Raw genomic sequence first — 21,397 nt, forward strand, 5'->3', positions numbered from 1 at the left:
AGTGAGCACTGTAAAGAATAAAACTCAAAAAAGAAGTTTCAAATGTCTAGATCATAGGCGTCAAACTCCGGTCCTCGAGGAACTGCAGGTTTTGGATGTTTCCCTTCTCCAACACAGCTGATATATGATCAGCTCATCAGCAAGCTCTGCATAAGCCTGATAACGAACCTGCTGATTGGAATCAGCTTGTGTTGGAAAAGGGAAACCTCCAAAACCTGCAGGCATCTATGGTCTTGATGAAAGGTCAAACTAAAACTACTGAATGTTAAAATAAAAAGAGACAAAAGAAAAATGCTGCTTGACCACTGAATAAAATCCAGATTAAATCTTGTATGGATGAATCTCTTTCAATTGGTTGCAAATATTTACAGTAACTTGACAACAACCTTGAACATGGAACAGCGACGAATTTAAAGCAATGTTTTTTTTAATTTTTTAATTTTTTAATAAATTTTTCCTTTCGCACACATTATTACAGGTTACACAACATATAATTTGCAACATTGATATCCGAAAGAAGGGCTGACGGGTAAAAGCCATGGCTTATTAGTAACCCATCATCAAATATCCAAACAGAAATAGAGCCAGACAATGTTTACATTCTTACAGGAACAGCAATACATGTTATCAATGCAAGTGTATAAGCAAACGTTAACCTTGGCAGTGTCAGCAAGTAATCATATGCTATATTTACATTATTCAAATCATAACAGCTCCAGTTTTGGGTTCATTAGTAATATGTTACAATAGTTTCATTTGGGTAAGACATAATCCACAATTTAATGATGTGAGTTACTGATTGCAGTTATTGCCTCTCAAACTCTTTTCCACTACTATTGACGATCCGTATTTTCTTTTCAGCTTTAGTTTGAATGAGGAACATTCTTTCTCAATTGTCGCACCCTTCTGGCAATGTCAGCATTTCGTTTTGTGAGATTTTCTTTGACGTTGACATGTTTACCTTTAAGCTTGTAGCTATCTCTCAAAAGAGCAATCTTTTTCTTCCTGTCAACAAACCTGGTCAGAACTGCCGGTGGTTGTGTCTCTCCAGCACATCTAAATGTGCGCTGGATCCACAATTAATCCCAAATCTCTGAGTCGAGTTGTTCCACAGTCTCGTTTGCTGAAGCTTGGTCAGAATCAGCTGCACTTGTGCTGGCCGCAGCTCTCGCCAGAGGGCCGCGGCGCCGTTTAATCTGGATACCTGTAATTATCACATCGTTAATACGAAGATTCTGTTCCAAATCATCCACTTTTTGTTCCAATGTGACAAAGTGTTGATCTTTTTCTTGTGTCTCTTTCTTCAACTGCTGAATTTCCTGCAGAAGTGGCTTGATGCTCTTTTTAATTTAATGTATTTCGGTGACCATTTCTTTGAGTTTTGCAAGAGAAGATTTTATCTCCTCAGTCTCGTCAGCTCTTTTTCCGCCCGGCACATTGCAACAATGTAGTTAAAAATTCCAATGTCAAACAAAATGGTTAGAAGTCACGAGCGAGTGCAGGAGCAAGTACAGATGTGTCCTTCCTCAACAGATGCGTCCTTGATTTTTTTGAATGTCCAGTCAATATTACTACAAATGATAATACCAAATACTCTGTCTGTTTGTTATACAATACTGCTCACTCAATGTGGGGGTAGGTGGGTGTTGGGGGGCAAATGTATGAACTTTGTAAACATGTCAAAAAATACCAAAATTGTCCAGAGCACAGAAAAGAAAAAAAGAGGAGAGAAAACGGTAGAAAGAGAGGTCAAGTTGTTGCTCCTTTTAAATTGCCCAATTCGATGATGATGTCGTGAAAAAAATACAATTTTCAATTGTATATTTGTAATTGTGTGACATGTTGTCTTATAAATTCCAAGCGATGTTAAAAACAAGGCTATTCGACTTCTTTTGTAAGGGCATGTAAATTGTCAATGCCATATACATTGGCTTGAGCCAGCATCTGAGTTACATAGAAGCTTCACTTCTAAATTAAACATATGAAACGATCAAAATGAGTTTCTAACAAAAATATAAATTACAAGTGTGCTTATGATAGTGTTACTTTTATCCCTGAGGGAGCTATGGATATATGTTGGAGCATTTAAAAAATATGTACAAATGACTTGGGGCTGTGCTGCTACTCTGTTTGATTTGGGCTTTGTTACGTTACTAAAATTGACAGGGGTAAAGCTCAGCACTGTAATTCATACAGAATTGCAAATAATTTGAGGGGGGTTTAAACTTAATCCTTCATTTAGTGTTGACTCAAATCATTATTTTTGTCACAATCAAGCAGTGAAATAATTGTAAACATTTTTGTGTTTTTATTAGATTTTCTGTAAATGCCTTGACAATACTTCAATCATGTTTCAACCAATCGATATAGTTTAAAATGACAGCTCTTTATACAGTATGACTGAGGTGACCAAACATTACCAGTAGGGTGCACTGTTAGACTAAGAAAAAGCTGCTTGGTGCTATGGCAACGTGTGGGCAGTTGCAATGAAAGGAATAACAATGGACCTTCAAGCGTGGATTACGGCCAGCTGCACTGCAAGATCGGCAATTGTAATTGGCAAACTTGTAATCTAATAACAACATTGAAATGTGTGATCCAAGTATTCAGCAATGTGGCTGACTGGCGATCATTTCAGGGTGAACTCTTGACTTCAGCCGCAACATGGAGTGCTATAGAAAATGATTTCCTAGATGGCTGCTATGCATGTACACTACAGTATATTTTGCTTGTTGAAATATCTCTAATACATATTTAGTTGTGAATATTTATAGACCACATTATTGGAAAGTCAATTTAGCACCATTTGAATTGACATTTTTGTATTAATAGTTTTATTTTAGCAATAACTCAATAAAGCAATATATCAATCAATATCTTGAGTTGGGAGTCGGAAAGATTGTACCAGTTATCACCTCTCAACGGTTTAACAGTCGATATGTTGGAGAAGGGAAGGCGATGGGGATTTTTCAGACAATATAGGAGATTAGCTCGCACGTGAAACATGATGCGTTTAGAAGAGGATATCCGCAGCCTGTTGTTTGTATGGATGAGTTTGTGCACTTGGGCCTCGATACACCCTCCTCTCTCTACTCCCCACTATCCGATATTTCTTTCTGGTGATCTTCAATTCATTGGCAGAGATATCAAAGGCTGCATTCAGGAGATAGCCCATCGAATAACGCATCAAACGCTTTTCTCAATTTCTCCCCCAAGACGCCAGAGCGTTCAATCTGTAAGGATTTATGCTGCATTTTGAACATTGCCAGCAATACAAACTTGATCTTGGTAGCCTCTAAGTAGCTAAGGCAATGTGAACAAATTATAAAAAAAATCTGAAGAATGATTTAACAGTGTGCCAACTGTTTGTTGACATAGCCATTGCCTAATTCAACATTGCAAAATTAGAGTAAAAAAAACAGAAACATAATAACATCCATATTTCCATTTTCTATACTTATGACCATTAAGGTCATGTGAAATAGCATCAAATTGTTTAAAAAAATACTGATTAAATAAAGATAAAAGTAAGAGCATTACAGAAATCATTGGAATAAGGCTGAGATTACCCTCATTTAAATCAATCGGGGGAAAAGTCAGCTCAGGCCAATTCAACTGTATGTAATGTTTGATTTTTATGTATTTATTCAATATTTATATTGTTTGTTAGTTATCTATGTTGTCACTGCCTGATGTTGATGCTTGTGTGTTATTTGCGTGCAGTTTGAGCATCTGCGTATGCGTATCTTGATTTGGGATAGCGGTGCGGTCAGATTTTTATTGTTCTAAATATTTGAGTACTTATAACGTCAATAAAACTTGTGGAAGTCATTCACTGTCCTTCTATTTTCTGTTTTCCATTTCTTTAAATACTTTTTAACAGTTCAGTATTCACTCCGAGCTGTCACCTTATCCAGTGATTTATGCCACCTATGATGACAAACAGGTCCTAGGTGAGGAACCAGACAAAGCATGGCTCGAAGACCCTTATGATCAGTACAAATTCTTTGTGAACTTCATATGACCAAAACCCCCAAAAGGTGAGCCTTGACAGTCGTTATCTGAGCTATTAGGTATTGTGATGTCATGTTCAGTCACCAGAAAATGGCTGTACAAGACAGAATGGCCACCCCCGGAGATGGATAAAAACAGGTGTTTTTTTTGCTTTATTTATGTTCCACAAGCAAGTATTCATCCGACTACCATGTTTGACGTCTGCTCGTTGCGTTTGCTCGACAAACGAAGCGCCATTCCTTGACGTGCCTAATTCGATCGTCGCCTTGCTTTGATGAGTCGATGAGGATGCTTTGTTTTTTGTTTGTTTTTTTAGCCAAAAAGAATTTCTCCAGGGTTAACTGTTTTGTTCTGCTCATTGCTCATGTTCTACTTCCTCTCAGCTGCGCTACTACACCACGCCAGTAACAGACTGCACTCCCAATACACCCCCCCCCCCCCAAAAAAACTATACTTCCTCCTACTCTGCATGATACTGGCTGATCTTATACTTGCTGCCACCTGCTGGCCGTTTAAAAAAAAAAACATTTCAGTCAAGCCTAATCCTTCAGTCAGAAACGGTGTCAGACCCTCCTGTACACTCTTGCATGAAAAAATGCTTATGACGTATAGATACGTCATATGTACGCGGCGACTATGACTTTTATGACATATTGATACGTCTTATGTATGGAAAGAATTAAGTTCGAACCCATTTGCCAGGTCACATAAAAGCGGCACACACAGAGGCCCACCTGGACCAGATATGGGCAAACGGAGAGAGCTGAAGAGCTGATTGGCTAGACACGTGCAGACAATAACATGACGAGCAGTTAAGGAATGCACAAACAGGTCACAGGAAAACACAGAACTCCTGATAATATGTACAATAAGTCAAAGAAATGCAAAGTACAAAAGGTCAAAAAACGATCAGGACACCAGAATAAAAAAAAAATTGAGTTTTCCACTCATCAATACTTAATGAATTCTCTGCAACTAGCTCTCATAGTCAAGTGTATCTTGCAGCAATTAGCTGTGGTTTTGAGACATGGTCAGTGAATAAATTAGTTCTCTGTGGGTTCACTATCACATGTCGTCCTTGCCCTCTTGAACACATCTGCATGATGTAATATCCACAGAGGAGGCCTAAAATGAAGTGGATTTCATCAACAGCCACTAGGCTTCGTGCAACTCATAAGACATTAATGGTTAGCTGGCATGCTGTCAGGTTAACTTTGAGCTCACAGAAAAGCAAGATAATGAATACTGTAGATGAATCATGAATAAATAGATGAAGGAATGAACTTTGTAATTGCTCAAATACAAATTAAGCAAACAGCAACAGTATATCGGTAAATTTGTTTGCTGCAATTGTGATGGTTATTTGTTCTTCATTTTGAGAAATATGCCTCACAGTTCTACAAATTTTTATAATAACCTCCCCAACACCGAGTGTCTTTCTCAGACAGGAAATATTAACACGTAGGTCTAGACTAAGGCCATGGTGGGACTTCACTGTCTGAAATACCATGATGGAGATGCTAGCGCCGAACCCAGTCCTCATGGTAACAGAAGACATAGTCAGACCAATAGTACTTCAAGTATGTGCATGTGTGTGCATTTTAACAGCCCAATTACAGCTTGTGACGGACATAGGTATGGCTTATATGTAGGAAGCTCAACCTGCAGCAGAAGATGTGTCTTTGTCAAGATGGAGACAAGTTAAGAACTTAAAAATTGACTTTGCTTCCATTCTCAAAAGGTGAAACGTTGATAAATTTATTTTACTTTTATTTTTTTCCACAATAAAAACAAAAGCCACACAGAATTAAAACAAATAACTAACACATGTAACAATGTGTAGAAAATGCATGAATGGATTAGTTTCAGCAAATCAGTAGTCACGAAAAGAATGATTTCAAAGTTGAGCCTACATTGTTTTAAATTTTATGCAGATCATCTCACTGAACATTTGAAACCAAACAATCAATTAATTAATAATACGTAGAAGACTGTACTGTGCTGCCCCCCTCTCTTTCATTATTCACTCGGCAACCTTCACAAGTCAATAAGTCATCATCATCGCTCTCTTTTGTGTGTGTGTGTGCGTGCGTGAAAGTTTGTGCTCTTTAATTCACCCAGAGAAACAAAACTTCCACACAACTTGGCCCCACGACAACAGCAGTTAAAAAAAAAACTCGCTTTTGGGAGGCTGTGTTGGAGAGCTGGGAACTCCTTCATTCTGCTGGGGGACTTCAATGCTCATGAGGGCAATGACCCTGGAAGGGTGTGATTGGTAGGATTGTGTTGTTACACGGAATAATATTAGGGATAAAAATGGATACAAGTCCTTTCCCACATTCAGTGTATAGTTAGACCTCCTATCAGCATTTGCATGCTTTGTATATAAAACAAAGATTCATAGGTGGTGTCTCATGGGTTTGCTAGTCTTGAGAGCAAAATGTGCTGGAGGAGGTCACCAGCCTTGTCTGGTCAGTGTCAGTGAAGGGTACTGAGGACTGCATAGAGAGCTCCCATTTGGATGTGGTGATCTATAATTCATGTCGTAGCTGTTTGAAGATGAGAAAGAGGAACAGACTGTATAAAAGCGCTTGCAGTAAGGATGGGAATTGATAAGATTTTTACGATTCTGATTCCGTTTTCGATTCTGCTTAACGATACGATTCTGTATCGGTTCTCATCGATTCTTTTTTGGAAAAAAGATGAATTAACATAAATGCATCCACCTTTTTCCTGTCTTTGTTGTATCTGTAAACAAGAGACATGTTTAAAAGTAACATGGCCTGACAAACCCAACGGTGAAGTTTTAAGGTCCACATTTGAGGACTCCTCAATGGGGTGCCGCCATGGGGTCCCCAGAAAAAAAAAGAACAGACGCAGCCAGTAGACTCGTGTGTATTTCTCATGAAGAGATTCAGAATGTGTGGAAGTAGCGAGTGTTGCTTTTAAGTCATGGTTCCTCCTGTACGTCTTTGCGCGTTTTGCACCTTCGCAAGCCGGCGCTGTTTAGTGAGATATGGGATTTAACATTAACAGTTCCTAACGGCACGTTTCACATACAGGCAAACTGGTGCTAATATAGTTTCTGCCATTACCTGGAGTATTGAGAGGAGAATGCTTGCATTGCTGGCGGCCGTTGCTGCTGGGTGGGCTCCGGAGCGCTCCCAAACACGACAGTCATCGCATGCTGCATGTGAAAATGCGTTTGCACTGTGGTAGTGTTTCTTCCCTTAGACGAAATCTCCAATTTGCAAACATTGCAAGTTGGCCTGTTGTTAGCATTTTTTGAAAGATGAAACTTTCGAGAGTGGCGCCATGTTTGTTGCTCGGCGCGCACGGAAATATCGCGCATCTTGCGCGCGCGGTGACGTCATCGTCCCACACGGAACCGATAAGGTAATCTTTGGCAAAAACGGCAAACAATGCCAAGGAATTGAAACACTTGGAGCCGGTTCTCAACAAGAACCAGTTTTTGATTCCCATCCCTAGTCTGCAGTCTATTGCAACATCACTTTGCTGCATATGCTTTCCTTCAACAACAAACAATCAAAGCAAATAAACATTGATCACACATAGCAAAGAATGAGGTACAGTCACATGCAAAATTCACACTATGTCCAAGAATGGGTTCTAAGTCTAAATTAAGGTATAATACCAGTTTTAGTCCAAATTTTAACTCAAGAAGAATCTTAGTAAGGCTGTCGATCCAAACTGCAGGTATTTTCATTTCAGAATATCTTGTGTTTGTAATGTTGTCCAGTGCCAGTTGTACACACTATGTCAAGTGCATCCTCTGACATTACAAAGTATGATATTTTTGGGGGGGAAACAGGAAATATATAAAATTTCTGAAATTAAAGAATAACAGCCAAGTTTGTTTTATATAGTCAGAAAGAACTTTTGAAAACATCTTGAATATTATCACATTACCTTTGCACTTGGCATACACCTTCCACAGTTGAACCCTGAACTGTATCCTGCTAGCTGCAGCTGTAAAGTATGCATGGTGGCAGGGCCTGCATTTTATGGCATGGGCATTGACAAGAATTGGTAATGCAATCCTCTCATTCATTTTGTATATGAGTTGAAAGGAAGTGATTAATCTCCTAACGAAGTTTAGAAATAATTTAACGATCCAAAATATCAAACATGTATTAATGGTCACATTTATACTTTTTTTTTTTTTTATTATATCACAGAGCAGGATAACAATTTCAATGCAGGGTTGCTGTTGATTTGAGCCCTCGGCAACTTTCAAAACGCCTTTTCTAGAGTTACGTGGATGAATGGTTACGATACACCTCAATAGACCACGATTGCTCATCCTCGGCAAAGTTTGTGTTGGCCATTCAGGTACCTGAGCCAGGCCACTGGACATGTGTTGGGCTTCCCAGAAGCGGCAAGTTGTAAAGCGATAGAGCGAATGGCTGGTGACTGTTTGGTGACTGTTTGGTATTCATTGTATGACTTTTCATTTTAAATAACATTCACAAATAAAAATCAATTTGTGATTAAACCGAGAGCTTTGGATCAATTACATTACTCGTACTTTATTTGGGATACTGTATTTTTGTGTGGTGGCTTGCAAAATGGGCACCTTGGCTCAATTCAGATAGGAAATAATGAGCTAGTTACCAAAAGGACATTCAAGTCCCAAATAATTACATATTTGCTAAAAGGGTTGCAAGTCTTTGAACAAAACTTGCTCCCTAAATGTTGATATTGCTCGTGCCCGGAAGGACAGATTGGAGAGGCACGGCCAAGATTGCACTAAAAGAAAACTCGCGCCTGAACTTCCCATAGTGTGGCATTTTTACTTTTCTCCTAATTTTCCAACATATGACACAATCTTGACAGCCAAACAGTCATGTTGAAATATTGAAAATGATGAATAAAAGCAATTTCTAGAGGGAATGAAATGTCTGTCAAATGCTGTTGCCTGAGATTGGGTCAGCGTGAGGCATGCTCTACTCCTATGATGTGTTTGCATTATCATAATTCATCTAGTAGATTGTTTGAACAGCAGTGACATAAAACTTTCGGCCAATTGAAATTGACTATGTAAAATTACAGGGCAGAAAGCAATTAATGGAGAACATTGAATGTGTGAAAGCAAACAAACCAGAAGAAGAATATCTAGCTCTCCATCTTCCAGGTTGATTATCTCAGGATACCAGACATTTAAAATGAACAAGAAACTGAAAAAAAAAGGGCTAGTCTAAGGATGTTTTCACGACTGTATTTAACATCAGCAAATTACTTAAAAAGGAGCCAACCCCCATTTTTTTCCTATAATATGTCATTTGTGACCTCACTAGTCTAAACATGACATTCTGATTAATATTACATTTGTGGAATAAGAGTTATGAAGCAAAATCCAGCCATTTTTATCCATCTCAGGGCGTGGCCATTGTTTCCCATGAATTTATTTAATATTGAGAATTTTAGAGGCATTTGTAGGATTCATTACATGTATTTTCTTTTCTTTAAAAAATTAATAAAAAATTCCATGTGTCCACATGTCATGTTGCTATTTTTAGACTTTTCATTTAATTAATTCAATGATCTACTTCATTTGTATAAATTTTATTCACTCACCTATTTATTTATCCATTTGTTATACTTTTAAATCTGGAGCTCTGAGCTAGTAAACAAGGACAAACATGTTTGTTTTTGTAATATTATGAAGGGATAATGTTTCAAAACTTGATTTTATAAGATTGTTTTAAATATCTGCCAAATTACAGAAAAGTTCGGAGGGTGTCAGAAATTATATATGTAGGTTTGCATGTAATTGCTTGCAAAAGAATTAGTTTTTCCTCCGGGCTCTTTAATAATGCAATAGAGTGATGAGCACAAAAGGTGCTCCAATCGATCTGATGAATTGATCACCCTCTGGCAACTTTCAAGATGTAAACACATCCTTCAACCCTTTTGTCAAGGCAGGCTTGAAACTGCAAAAGCCTACTTTGTTGTGTATTTAAATACAAATGAGGAGTTTGCCAAATATTTTTGGGGAAAGGAAACTGATCAACATCACGGTCTAACTATTGCTGGAAGAAAAACGGAACAATTTGTTGCTGCTCAGCTTTGCACCTCCAGTCAACAAATACACTTAGCCGTTGTTCCTAAATCTGCTCTTATCTGAATCCTATTTTAATGCTACACTGGAGGACATTGTTATCCAGCTCCTCTGCAGCCCAAGCACTTAGCCTGTCAACTTAAAGGCCCAGTGGTTCAATGAAGATTAATTATGATGCTGTGGTCAGGGTAATGAGATGTGCTGCATGGTGAGGGGGAGATTTACACAATCCGACAAATTGGCATCACTATTCTTTTTGGCGTTTACCTGAGCATTATATTCACAAAGAATTTTCGATCATAAAGTGTATCAATTTCCCATGTGACTTTTAAAACTAATTCATCTTTAAGTGGTGAGTCAACCCCTGCCAAAATGTCCATACCGATCGTACTACACAGTTAATTGATGCATTTATTTGGTCTCTCTCCAAAGAGGGGGGTTACGCATGCACACTATTGAGAAAACCACAAACAGCCGTTGGACTACTCGTTCGCCGCAGAATCTTCTCTAATATCTTTAATGTTTTATAGATATTTTTTGGTCTGTCATTGTGAATACAAGAGTATAAATATATATATTTTCCCATAACGGTTAATAGTGCGGCAGCACGGTGGCTGACTGGTTAGCACGTCCGCCTCCCAGTGCAGAGGACATGAGATCGAGTCCAGGCTTCGGCCTTCCTGGGTGGAGTTTGCATGTTCTCCCCGTGCTTGCGTGGGTTTTCACCGGGTACTCCGGTTTCCTCCCACATTCCAAAGACATGCATGGCAGGTTAATTGAACACTCCAAATTGTCCATAGGTGTGATTGTGAGTATGGTTGTTCATCTTTGTGTGCCCTGCGATTGGCTGGCAACCAGTTCAGGGTGTACCCCGCCTGCTGCCCAAAGCCAGCTGGGATAGGCTCCAGCACCCCCGTGACCCTTGTGAGGAAAAGTGGTCAAGAAAATGGATGGATGGAGAGTTAATAGTGCAGGTGCATATTAATAAACCACTTTATTGTTGAAAACATTTCATTTTCATTAGTTCAAAACTTGAAACTTATATGCTGACACAGAGTGAAATACTTTAAGATTACTAATAATTTGTATAGTGTACAACAAACAAAAGCATCAAATTCAACATCTCAATGAGAATCAATGAAAATTATTCTGAAAATACAAAAATGTTGGACCTACAGTTAATGCTCATTATGTATGAATAATGGTATGACATGGAAGCATGAGCCTGTGACATTACTGAGGTGTAACTGAGAGCGCAAGTTGCCTTGAGAGCATTCTTGAGCTGATCAACATTTTTGGGTCGGATCTTCCTTGTGGCAATATCCCATAGATTCTCTATAGGGTTCATGTCTGGTGGATTCATGGCCAATCCAGAACAATAGTATCATGGCGTAGTTTTGGTAGGGTAGGTGCCAAGTGCTGTTTGTTGCATGAAATTTGGATCTCCATGTTTGTCAGCGGAAAGAAGGATAAACTGCTCTAAAATTCAATGGTAAAGAGTTGTGTTGACGTTGACTTCGGCAAACACAGACCAACATTGCAGATCATATGGCACCCCATCCATCACTGACAGATAGATAGATGGATGGATGGATGGACGGACGGATAGATAGATAGACAGATAGATAGATAGATAGATAGATAGATAGATAGATAGATAGATAGATAGATAGATAGATAGATAGATAGATAGATAGATAGATAGAGTATTGGTGGCTGGGTGGGTGCTGACGGTATGGGATTTTAAACTCTTTGACTGCCAACCGTTTTCAGAAAAGGGATGCTGTGGGTGCCAGCTGATTTAAGCATTTTGACTGAGCTTTCAAGGTCCACAGAAAATTTTGTGTTTGGACTATGGAAACACACATGCTACCAAATGAAAGATTGAACTCTCATCTTTCAGCAGAAAAAAAAGTTTGTTTCTACCTTATTCCGTTTTTCAGTAATCAACAATAGAAAATGGTTAGTTTCACCCAAATGCTCTGTTTTGGACCAAAATACGGAGAAATCAAGCTTTTTGTGAAACGATATTATTTCATGCCATGAATGATGCCACAAACACCTAAACAGTGCTTTACTTCTGTAAAACACTACCACCAACAATGAAAAAGTGTTTTTTGATAGCAAAATACGTTTATTTACATTCAACAGTGTAACAATTTGACAAAACAATTTGGCAAACTATTTACAAATGTGTGCAACTATGGTACTATTTACAATTGTGTGGATGTTTCAACTACAGTTTTTCTTTTTGTGTAACACTCCCCTGCGTGCAAGGGGACGCAGCAGGATTTGCACCACAGATTAGTTTCACTGCGATTGCCCCTTCGCGTGCAGACCCTACACTTTCTTGCCGGCCTTTTTTTCCAGGGAGTAGCAGGTATATACTGCAGTGTGTGTTTGGCCATGTTGCCATCAAGTCTACTCTCAGGATCATGATACGGTGACCTGGTGTTACGTCTGGCTTCCTCATGTCCTTCAGTTCCTATACCGGGTGGTAAGAGATGTTCTGATCCATCTTATCCACTCCTTTCATGGTGGCATCGTAGTCCAGAACCAGTGTCTTCTCCGTGATCAGACTGTACCCACTCCTCCGATGAATATGCATTGGACTCGGGGTACTCTTCATCGTCCGATTGAACGTCCGCCTGTGCAGAAGTGCTTGGTTGTGCACCGCGTTTTCCGGCGTTAGCATCGCTAGCCGGTGAGGCTTTACGACGTGATCGTAGCCGCCGCGTCAACACTTCCAACTTCAGCATCAACCTCGGAGTCACCATCATCATCATCGTCGTCATCATCAATGTGCTCTTTAGCATTGGTCGATGCTTTTCGTCTTTGAAAAAAACGATCAAGCGTGAGCTGCTTGCAACCGGTCCCATTTTCTCTTCCTCAGCCATTCTCCCCTCAACACTCTAGCACACTCACGTCTTCTACTGACGCCTACCTGATCTTGTCCAAAGAGAGTCATTGCTGCCATCTAGTGCCCAAAAATAATCATTATACTAACTCGATTTGCTTGATACTTTCAGCACAGCTGGCCAAGGCTTTCCTCCACCTCCCCCCAAAAAACAAAACATAGTTAACGTCTTTTAACGTTTTTGGCAGCCCTCATTTGGATTTTACTAAACGTTATTAAATGTTTTTGGCAGTCAAAGAGTTAATAGGTTTTAGATGAATTAATGAGCACACACTCCCACACACGCACACAAAAAAAAATTAAAAAGAGAGCAATAATGATGACATGTTGAATCGGTAAGATTACCGAATGAACAATACTGAGCTCTCTCAAAAAAACAAAAAACTGTAAAATGAACTTTTATCCCAGTCACAAGTTTAGCCGTGTATATGTTGTGTATGATATTTAAATAGTGAATTGGTGGGAGGAAGATTTGTTTGGAAGGTGTAACTCACATTATGGTTGTTGGCTAGCGGGCTAGCTAGCAAGAAGCTACAGCACGTAGCATGCTGCTGGACTCTAAGCTCAAACTTTCGCTCCTTCAGCAAGACAAGTGAGTTCCAGTGAATACCGTTTGCCATTTCCTCCTCCTGTCCGTGAAGCTTTTTCAAACTGCCTGAGTGTGGAGGACATGACTAGTCAGTTAGTTCGTCCCCTCCTCCCCGACATGTAGCAACGGTCCCACTTGCGCGGGCGTGCATGTGCGCTCTGTCTCTGTCTGTCTCTCTCTCTCTCTCTCTCTCTCTCTCTCTCTCTCTCTCTTTCACTCTCTCACCCTCGCTCTCTCTCGCACTCTCTCATCGTAGAAATTGTAATCCCTCGAAGTAATCCCCATTTTTAATAAATGTACCTGTAATCTGATTACATGTTCTATATGGAATACAGTTACATTTATTTTGTAATCTGATTACGTAATGGCGGTACATGTAGTCTGTTGCTCCCCAAGACTGTTATCTAATGATTTTATATAGTAAACTATCCAGTCCACTCATTGGTGAAATGAAAAATAGTTTTTGAACACTACTCTGTGCAATTAGTTATGTTGCACTAATGCCAAGTGGTTTGTTTTCTGTAATAAATATTGAACAGATTAAATAAATTACATTGACATATGACTTTAAGCACTTAAAGTCCATCTGTGCTGTGCAGTGTTGCTCTAGTTACAGTGCCATGATAATGTATCTACTCTACAAATTCTCTTTCGCATAGTTTCCCTATTTTAATGTTTAATATCATCAAACAAATGTACATATCAGACAAAGTTAACCCAAGTAAACTTCAAATGCAGTTTTTAATGTTTTTTTTAAGGGTGAAAAAAAAGACAACTCAAAGCTACCTGACCCTGTGTGCAAAACATACTCGACCTCTAAACCAATTAACCATGCTCAACAGCAACAATTGAAATAAAGCATTTTCTAAAATTATCTTTGAATCTTTTTCATCTCTGTGGAGATATTTGGAACCACTCTTCCTTGCAGAATTGCTTCAAACCAGCAACACCGGAGAGTTTTCGAGCATGGATGGCCTTTTTAAGGTAATGCCATAGAATTCCAATCCGATTCAAGTCTGGACATTAACGAGGCCATTCCAAACCTTTATTTATTTATTTTAAAAAATACTTTTTTTTAAAACCTTCAAAAGTTGATTCCTCTTGTGCTTTGGGTAGCTTAGTTGTTCTGCTGCAGAGCCCACATGCAGTTTAGCTTGAGGTCACAAACTGATGGCTGAACATTCTCACTCAGAATTTTCATGTAAAAAGCAGAATTCATGTTCTATTCAATTCTATCAATCACAGCAAAGTTGTCCAGGCTGGATTTAGCAAAACACCAAACCATCCCATTTCCACCACCAAGTTTGACTCTTGGCATGTTGTTCTTTTTCTGTGACAGTATATAGGCAGGATATAACAAGACACATACCTTTCAAAAAAGTTAAACTTTCATCTCATCAGTCACTAGAATTTTCTCCCAAAATGTTTGTGAAGAATTCTGATTTGTTTTTGCCAAAGTAAGCCAAGACTTTTTGATCAACAGTGGGGTTTTTTGCATTGGGATTTTTGCTATGAATGCCAACTAGATGTTGCCCTGGGTTCCTTTGTGACCCCCTGGATGAGTCATCACTGTGCTATTGGGGTAATTTTGCTTGGCTGGCCACTCCTGGGGAGGTTCACCACTGTTCCATGTTTTCTCCATCTGTGGATAATGGCTCTCACCATGGTTTGCTAGAGTCCGAAAGCATCAGGAATCACTTTGTAACCCTTTAACTACGATTAAAGTCTTTAAATAGTTTTTTTAATCAATACTTCATAAATCTTGTTTTTACACTATGTTTTATTTTAGTAATTTTAAAAAGCTACTTTTTTATTTGTTTACTTTTAAATGTCGCTAAGTCTTCGTCTGGCGGCCGTGGCTCAAGGTGTAGAAACGGTCATTCAGTAACCAGTAGGTCAAGTGTTTGATCCACACTCTCCCCAAGTCATGTGTCGTTGCGTCCTTGGGCAAGGCACTTCACACACTTTACCTCCAGTGCTACTCACATTGGTGTATGGAAGGTTTGGTGGTGGTTGGAAGGGCTGCAGACGCACACTGGCAGCCACACTTCCGTCAGCCTGCCCCAGGGCAGCTGTGGCTGCTTATGTAGCTTAACGCCACCACAGTGTGACTGTGTGAGTGCATAAATAATGTATCCATTCCATTGTGAAGCATCTTTGAGTTTCAAGAAAGAAAAGCGCTGTTTAAATCTGATGTATTATTATTGTTTGTAAATTATTTTAAATGTACTCTGTCATGGTCTGTGCTTTGGTTTGTCTTATTGGTCATGTTTTCCTAGTGTGTCTCCCTTTGTCAATGTCTTGTCAAGTTTTATCATGTCCTCCTGTGCTTGTCATCCCGGTCCCTGGTGTTACCCAATCAGTCCCCCAAGCCACGCGTGTCTTGTGCAGGTGTCTCTCGTTGTCTCGTTACTGTGTGTATTTAGTTCCCTGCTTTCTTTCAGTCTTTGTTGAGTCATTGTCGCTGTCACATCCATGCCATGTCCTGTCGTCAGCATTTCCTTGCTTAGCCATGTTCCTGTTTGGTTTGATGCTTTGACTTGTGTTTTTGGATATTGTTGATTTTGTTATTTTCACCAAGTACCTTGTTTGCCTTTTTCTTAATTAAATAAATTTAATTAAATTTAACTGCATCCTTGCCTGCTTTTGCTCCCTGCATTTGGGTCCTCCACCAAACTCCACCCTTCTGACATACTCTTAATTATGTGAAGCACACTCTGCTACCTTGTGTATGAATTGTGCTTTATAGATAAAGATACCTTGCCTTTCCAGACTGAGAATAATCAGGCTTGGGTGTGGTCAATGAAAATGAACTCTTCTTTCGAGAAAAAAAAAAGAAGTCATTAGCCACAGTTGATTCATGATTAACAAGGGGGTAAGTACTTTTTCACAAAGAGCTTTAAAAAAAAATTTTTTTTTCCCTGAATACATTTAAACACCATTTAAAAACTGAGATTTTTAAGAACTTAGATTTGTTTGATTATTAAACATTGAAGTAGGGAAACTATGAAAGAAATAATTTTCGGAGAGGGCTTAATTTTCCACGGGATTATAAATTTAATCTTATCCCAAATTTCAAAGGCAATGCCCTGTGATGTCATCGCAGCCGCCCAGCAAAATCACTGGGCGGTTCTTTTATTTCTATTTCTTCTAAGTTTACTCTTACTCCGAGCTCCAATGCAGTTCCAGTCATTGCGACCGGCCAGCAAGCCGCATGTCACACAGGTTAGTAAACCAAGAGTGCTTGCTGCTTGAAAAGTTTTTGGTCACATCATCACAACATCCTGTTTTGACCAAAGTATTTTGGTGACTGAATTTTGGGTGTGTCCCTACTATATTGAAGTGTGTATTTCATTCTTTCTTTTTTTTCTTTCTTTTAGGACACTGGGCCTATTGTAACAGATAGAAATTGGAAGGGCATCTGTATCTCCCTCCTTGTTATTCTGGTGGTGCTTTCACTCATTGGACTCTCAATTGTTCTGCTATCAAAAGGTGAGACTCACTGTATGTGCTGAAATTGTTTCATAGTATTAGTATTGTTCTTTTCTTGACTTTGCATTTTATCCCCGTGCTTGCCTAATTTATCGCAGGCACTTTGGCTTTCTCTGTAGGTTATGTACTTTAGTGTATGTTACTGTTAGGTTAATTAAATACTTTTGTTTGATGCCCATTGTTTAAAATGTTCATTCATTTGCTATTCTTGCTCAATATATCACAGACTTGAATTAAAGTTTGGATCACAGGTTGGCCAAGTGGCCATAACATTCTTATAAGGGTTTGAGACCATTTTTGGGGCAGAGATGGTTTGGATGTTGCTTTAAGATGACAACAGGTTATGGTGCAAACGTTGAGAGGGCCGTTCCAGTTTGACATCAACGGCTTCCTTGACTCCTCTCTCAAACAGTTGGTTCTCTCTGCCCGGACAGCACATATTGTTGTTTCAAATGTTGCTTTTCTTTGAGATGTCTAAGTTGTGCCATGTGTTTGAGGAGAGCGGACATATCAAACTTGTGTACCGAAGGGCCCATCCAGTCCGACTTCCAATTATATCTGGTCCACAAGATAATTGAAAATGTCTATTATTAACCGCCCACTAGCAAATAGAATTTGCATGGATCAGCACTTAGCCAGTTGCAATTAAGCTAGCCCTCTAAGTGGCCAAACAAAATGTGAAATTGACAATAATGTCTTGCAGAGCACAGTTTGTGGACTGTAAGACTGAATATGTCATGTTAATTCTAGGGTGACCAGATTGACTGACTTGAATGTTGAAACTAAATTCTATCTTTGTTGACTCTTAAACAGAACTACAAAAGTCAATGCGCTCACCATCATCCAACCTTCTTTGCTCTGTCCTGACAGCTACTGGAAGCTGGTGAAGGATGAAGGATTGTTACTATTTGCGTGTTCATGCCGTCAATTAATAAAACATACAATGAGATCAGTGAATTCAGGCATTTTCTTTTCTTTATTCACGAATTCGAGGACAGGAGAATATGCAGTCTACTCACTCATATTGTTTCTCAACTCTGAAGCCCAACCCCCTGCTCGTCACTAATATCTCTCTTTGTCCTTCAAGATCCCTCCCATAGTCACATGATATCTCAATACAGTTGGCCAACTACGCCCCCCCCTCTCTTTGTCCCAAGATGGAAAAACAGGTAATCAGATAAGAGTAGCCTTTCAGAGCAGAACTGCTGGCTGGTTGTAAAACACAAAGGGATCTAATTAACACATTCGCCTTCCCCCATCTCATATGTTCTGTAGGAGAGAACAAAGAATCAACCCCCCCACATCATTTGAATTCTCACACAAAACTATACTGAGTAAATCAAAGCAATTTTGTCCAATTCTAAATAGTTATAACTAAATCAAAACAGTTATAATTAAATTGAAACAGAATATTTACTTCAATTCCCCCATTTGGGCTTGAAAGAGCCCAACACACAAGATAAACATTAAAAAAACACTTCAGAGAGAAAGTCCAGCGCGGATCTTCATCGTCGCAAATGACTGGCGCAACATTAAGCAATGATTGTGTGGGGAGTTTAGAAATAAGAGTAGCAGGAGAGGGGGTAGTTTAGCAGTCATATGGCATTAAAGAACAATTTGATTCATTAAAAAAAATTCAGTGGAAGGGGCATAATAAATGTGAGGTTTAACACGATCTGTTGTGGTTATGTTCAACAAAAAGTGTCGCGATGCAGCAGCAGATGCGTCCCTGCCTCGAAGCCATCTCGTGATGAGGTCTTTGTTGAATGAAAAGTGCGTTATCAGCTTTGTTTTAGAACCCTGGTCAACTGCCAGAGATCTAAAGATTGGTCACCGGGATTATTTTCCCAGAATGTAACTCATTTGTGGAATAGTGCCTTGAAAAAGCACTTCACATCAATCAACTCGAACAGCATCCTCCTCGGACAGACAGCCGGGGCATCTGGGTCAGCAGCTTGGTTGGGGGTCAGGTGATGTGATTGATGAGCCTGGGATGGATCCGACGGGCCTTGTGGACCATATTTGGGGATGCGGAATGATGTCCTTCTCCCCCTACGAGCAGCAAACCAGATTGACCTCTCCTTCACCAATCTGTATGCAAAACATTTTCATTTAGTCACTTATAACATACATTTTCTCCATTCTTTACTTTAGAAAGAGCACCTGGTAGTTTTTGTTAGTTGGGAGTTAGTAAATGTTAATTGTTTAAGTTGTAGGACTTGGAACGTGCTCTTGGATCCAGGAAAAGTTCTGTTTGTTGTGACATTCAAACAGAATCCGTTTAATGACATTTGCACATTCATTAATACAACAATGAAAATCTTGTAGCCAATTAAAAAAAATTATGAGGCCAATTGTTTAATATTTCAGTTTTTTTCTCTTTAATCTGTTTTTGGGATTAGGGATAATATACTGAATCAAATATGTTTTAATCCCAATGCCTTTTCTATATCTTATAAAGTTTTGTTTTTGAAATGGGTTCCATTGTCTGATCCAATATTCCTAGGAAACCCATATGATGGTATATAATGATTAATCAAATATTTTACCATGATATTTACTGTTGTAGATTTAGCATGAATGTGCTTCCAGTCATACATAAAAGAACCAGCAAATGTCTGTATTTTTGACGCTGGTTTTTATTATATCAGTGTAAACCATTTGAAAAAACAACATCATAACCCAGAGCCATCACGCCCGGCCGGACCGTGAGCACTCTGAGGAGAGATTGTTTCTGAAATGGAACATATTTACCTTAATTCCGCCATAAACCCCATCTTGTTGTCTCTTGTAGAACTTACTTGTCCTCAAAGTCCGATCACCTCCTGTGGATTCATTCATTCTCACCCCAGACTGTGGAATTATCACATTCAGACTCACTTATTTTCCGCTAATTTTGTCTACATTTATTTAATTCAACATGAACTGTTTGTGTGCATACCTTCCTTTGTGACGATACACACAGACAAACCAGTCAACTTCCCCCTTCTGATAAAGATCAGCTTGATCTTTTCAGACACGTATAGATAGAATCACCAAAGCTGTAGCAGTGAACAGATGCTGCTTCAAAGAGGGAAAAAAAACACCTTGTGGCCTGTAGATAAGGAGTATCAGATTGGGGCAATTTAGCAAACACCAGGAACCACAGGAGGGCAGTTCCGGCTGAGCCAGCTACAGAAAGTCATAAAAGACAAAAGCCATCACACCATCAATAGACATCCTTAAACATACAATTAAAGACAGCGAGGAGAAAAAACACAAATACTTCCCTCTTCCATCAACACTCTCCCAGGAGTAAATTCAATCCACCTTTTTCAATGTCAGGGTCACTCAACGTATACAACAAAACATTCACAACTTCCTACAGGCACACAAACAAGACAAATCCCCCCCCCCAAAAAATCACACAATTCACTCTGGCCATTACACAACAAAAAATATCCCTTACAAGTCACACATTTCACAAATGCTAGCCACATATTCCAGCACACAGATTCATCACACAGTCTAGCAAACAAAGTCACATTCCATCTGGCTCCAGCACACACTCATCATACGCAACACGGATAAACCATCATCATTAATTCAGTGACGTCTCACTTGTTGTACGAGTTCAATAGGTTATATCCCTCACAGCAACGTTGCTCATCTCCCTCCAGAAAATAAAAATAAAACAATACATATACCGCAGTCTACCGATTTCTTGGTCAATGGTATAAACCACAACGTCAATCTGTGCCTCTTAAAACTCATATCTCCCGATCGCCCCGTAAGCACCTCTTCTGCGCATAATCCATCGTAACGTTACTTCCTTAACTCCAACCTAGGTAGTCACGACACAAACTCGTCGCACACATTTTAGAAGACAAACAAATAAGACAAACGCATAAAACCTCGTGGCGCCGAAACTCCACCACGGAACGAACAAATAAACGCGTACACTAAACAAAAACAATACCCGTTCACTCAGATCTCACGTACAACTTAGCTAAATTTAGCCGACGAAACCCGTCGCAGAGTCCACCACAGACAGAATTCATCTAACAACAAGGATAATTTGTCCTTTTACTCACATTTAACTTGGCGCCATGGATCCTGTCTGTTGAGACTCCGCTACCAGCAACGTCGAACGGCAAATCTCGAATGTCGGGTCACTATTTGAAGGATGAAGGATTCTTACTATTTGCGTGTTCATGCCGTCAATTAATAAAACATACAATGAGATCAGTGAATTCAGGCATTTTCTTGTAGATTTATTCACAAATTCGAGGACAGGAGAATATGCACTCACTCATATTGTTTC

At 39.3% G+C, this 21,397-nt stretch overlaps 1 protein-coding gene across 9 annotated transcripts in view; it reads left to right on the forward strand.

The window, feature by feature from the left end:
* Positions 1–21,397, forward strand: part of LOC144060715 (inactive dipeptidyl peptidase 10-like) — a 100,160-nt gene that overhangs the window by 22,957 nt on the left and 55,806 nt on the right. For 7 of the 9 annotated variants that reach the window (XR_013295990.1, XR_013295992.1, XR_013295993.1 and 4 more), the window contains exon 2: positions 16,983–17,094. The exons of the other annotated variants lie outside the window; for them this stretch is intronic. Coding sequence is in view for 3 of the 7 variants with exons in the window: in XM_077580493.1 (XP_077436619.1) it covers positions 16,983–17,094 (112 nt within the window). In the remaining 4 variants the exon portion in view is untranslated. The remainder of the gene's footprint in view (positions 1–16,982; positions 17,095–21,397) is intronic. 9 annotated transcript variants of the gene reach the window in all.

This window comes from Vanacampus margaritifer, chromosome 11, assembly GCF_051991255.1.
Source record: "Vanacampus margaritifer isolate UIUO_Vmar chromosome 11, RoL_Vmar_1.0, whole genome shotgun sequence".
NCBI lineage: Eukaryota > Metazoa > Chordata > Actinopteri > Syngnathiformes > Syngnathidae > Vanacampus > Vanacampus margaritifer.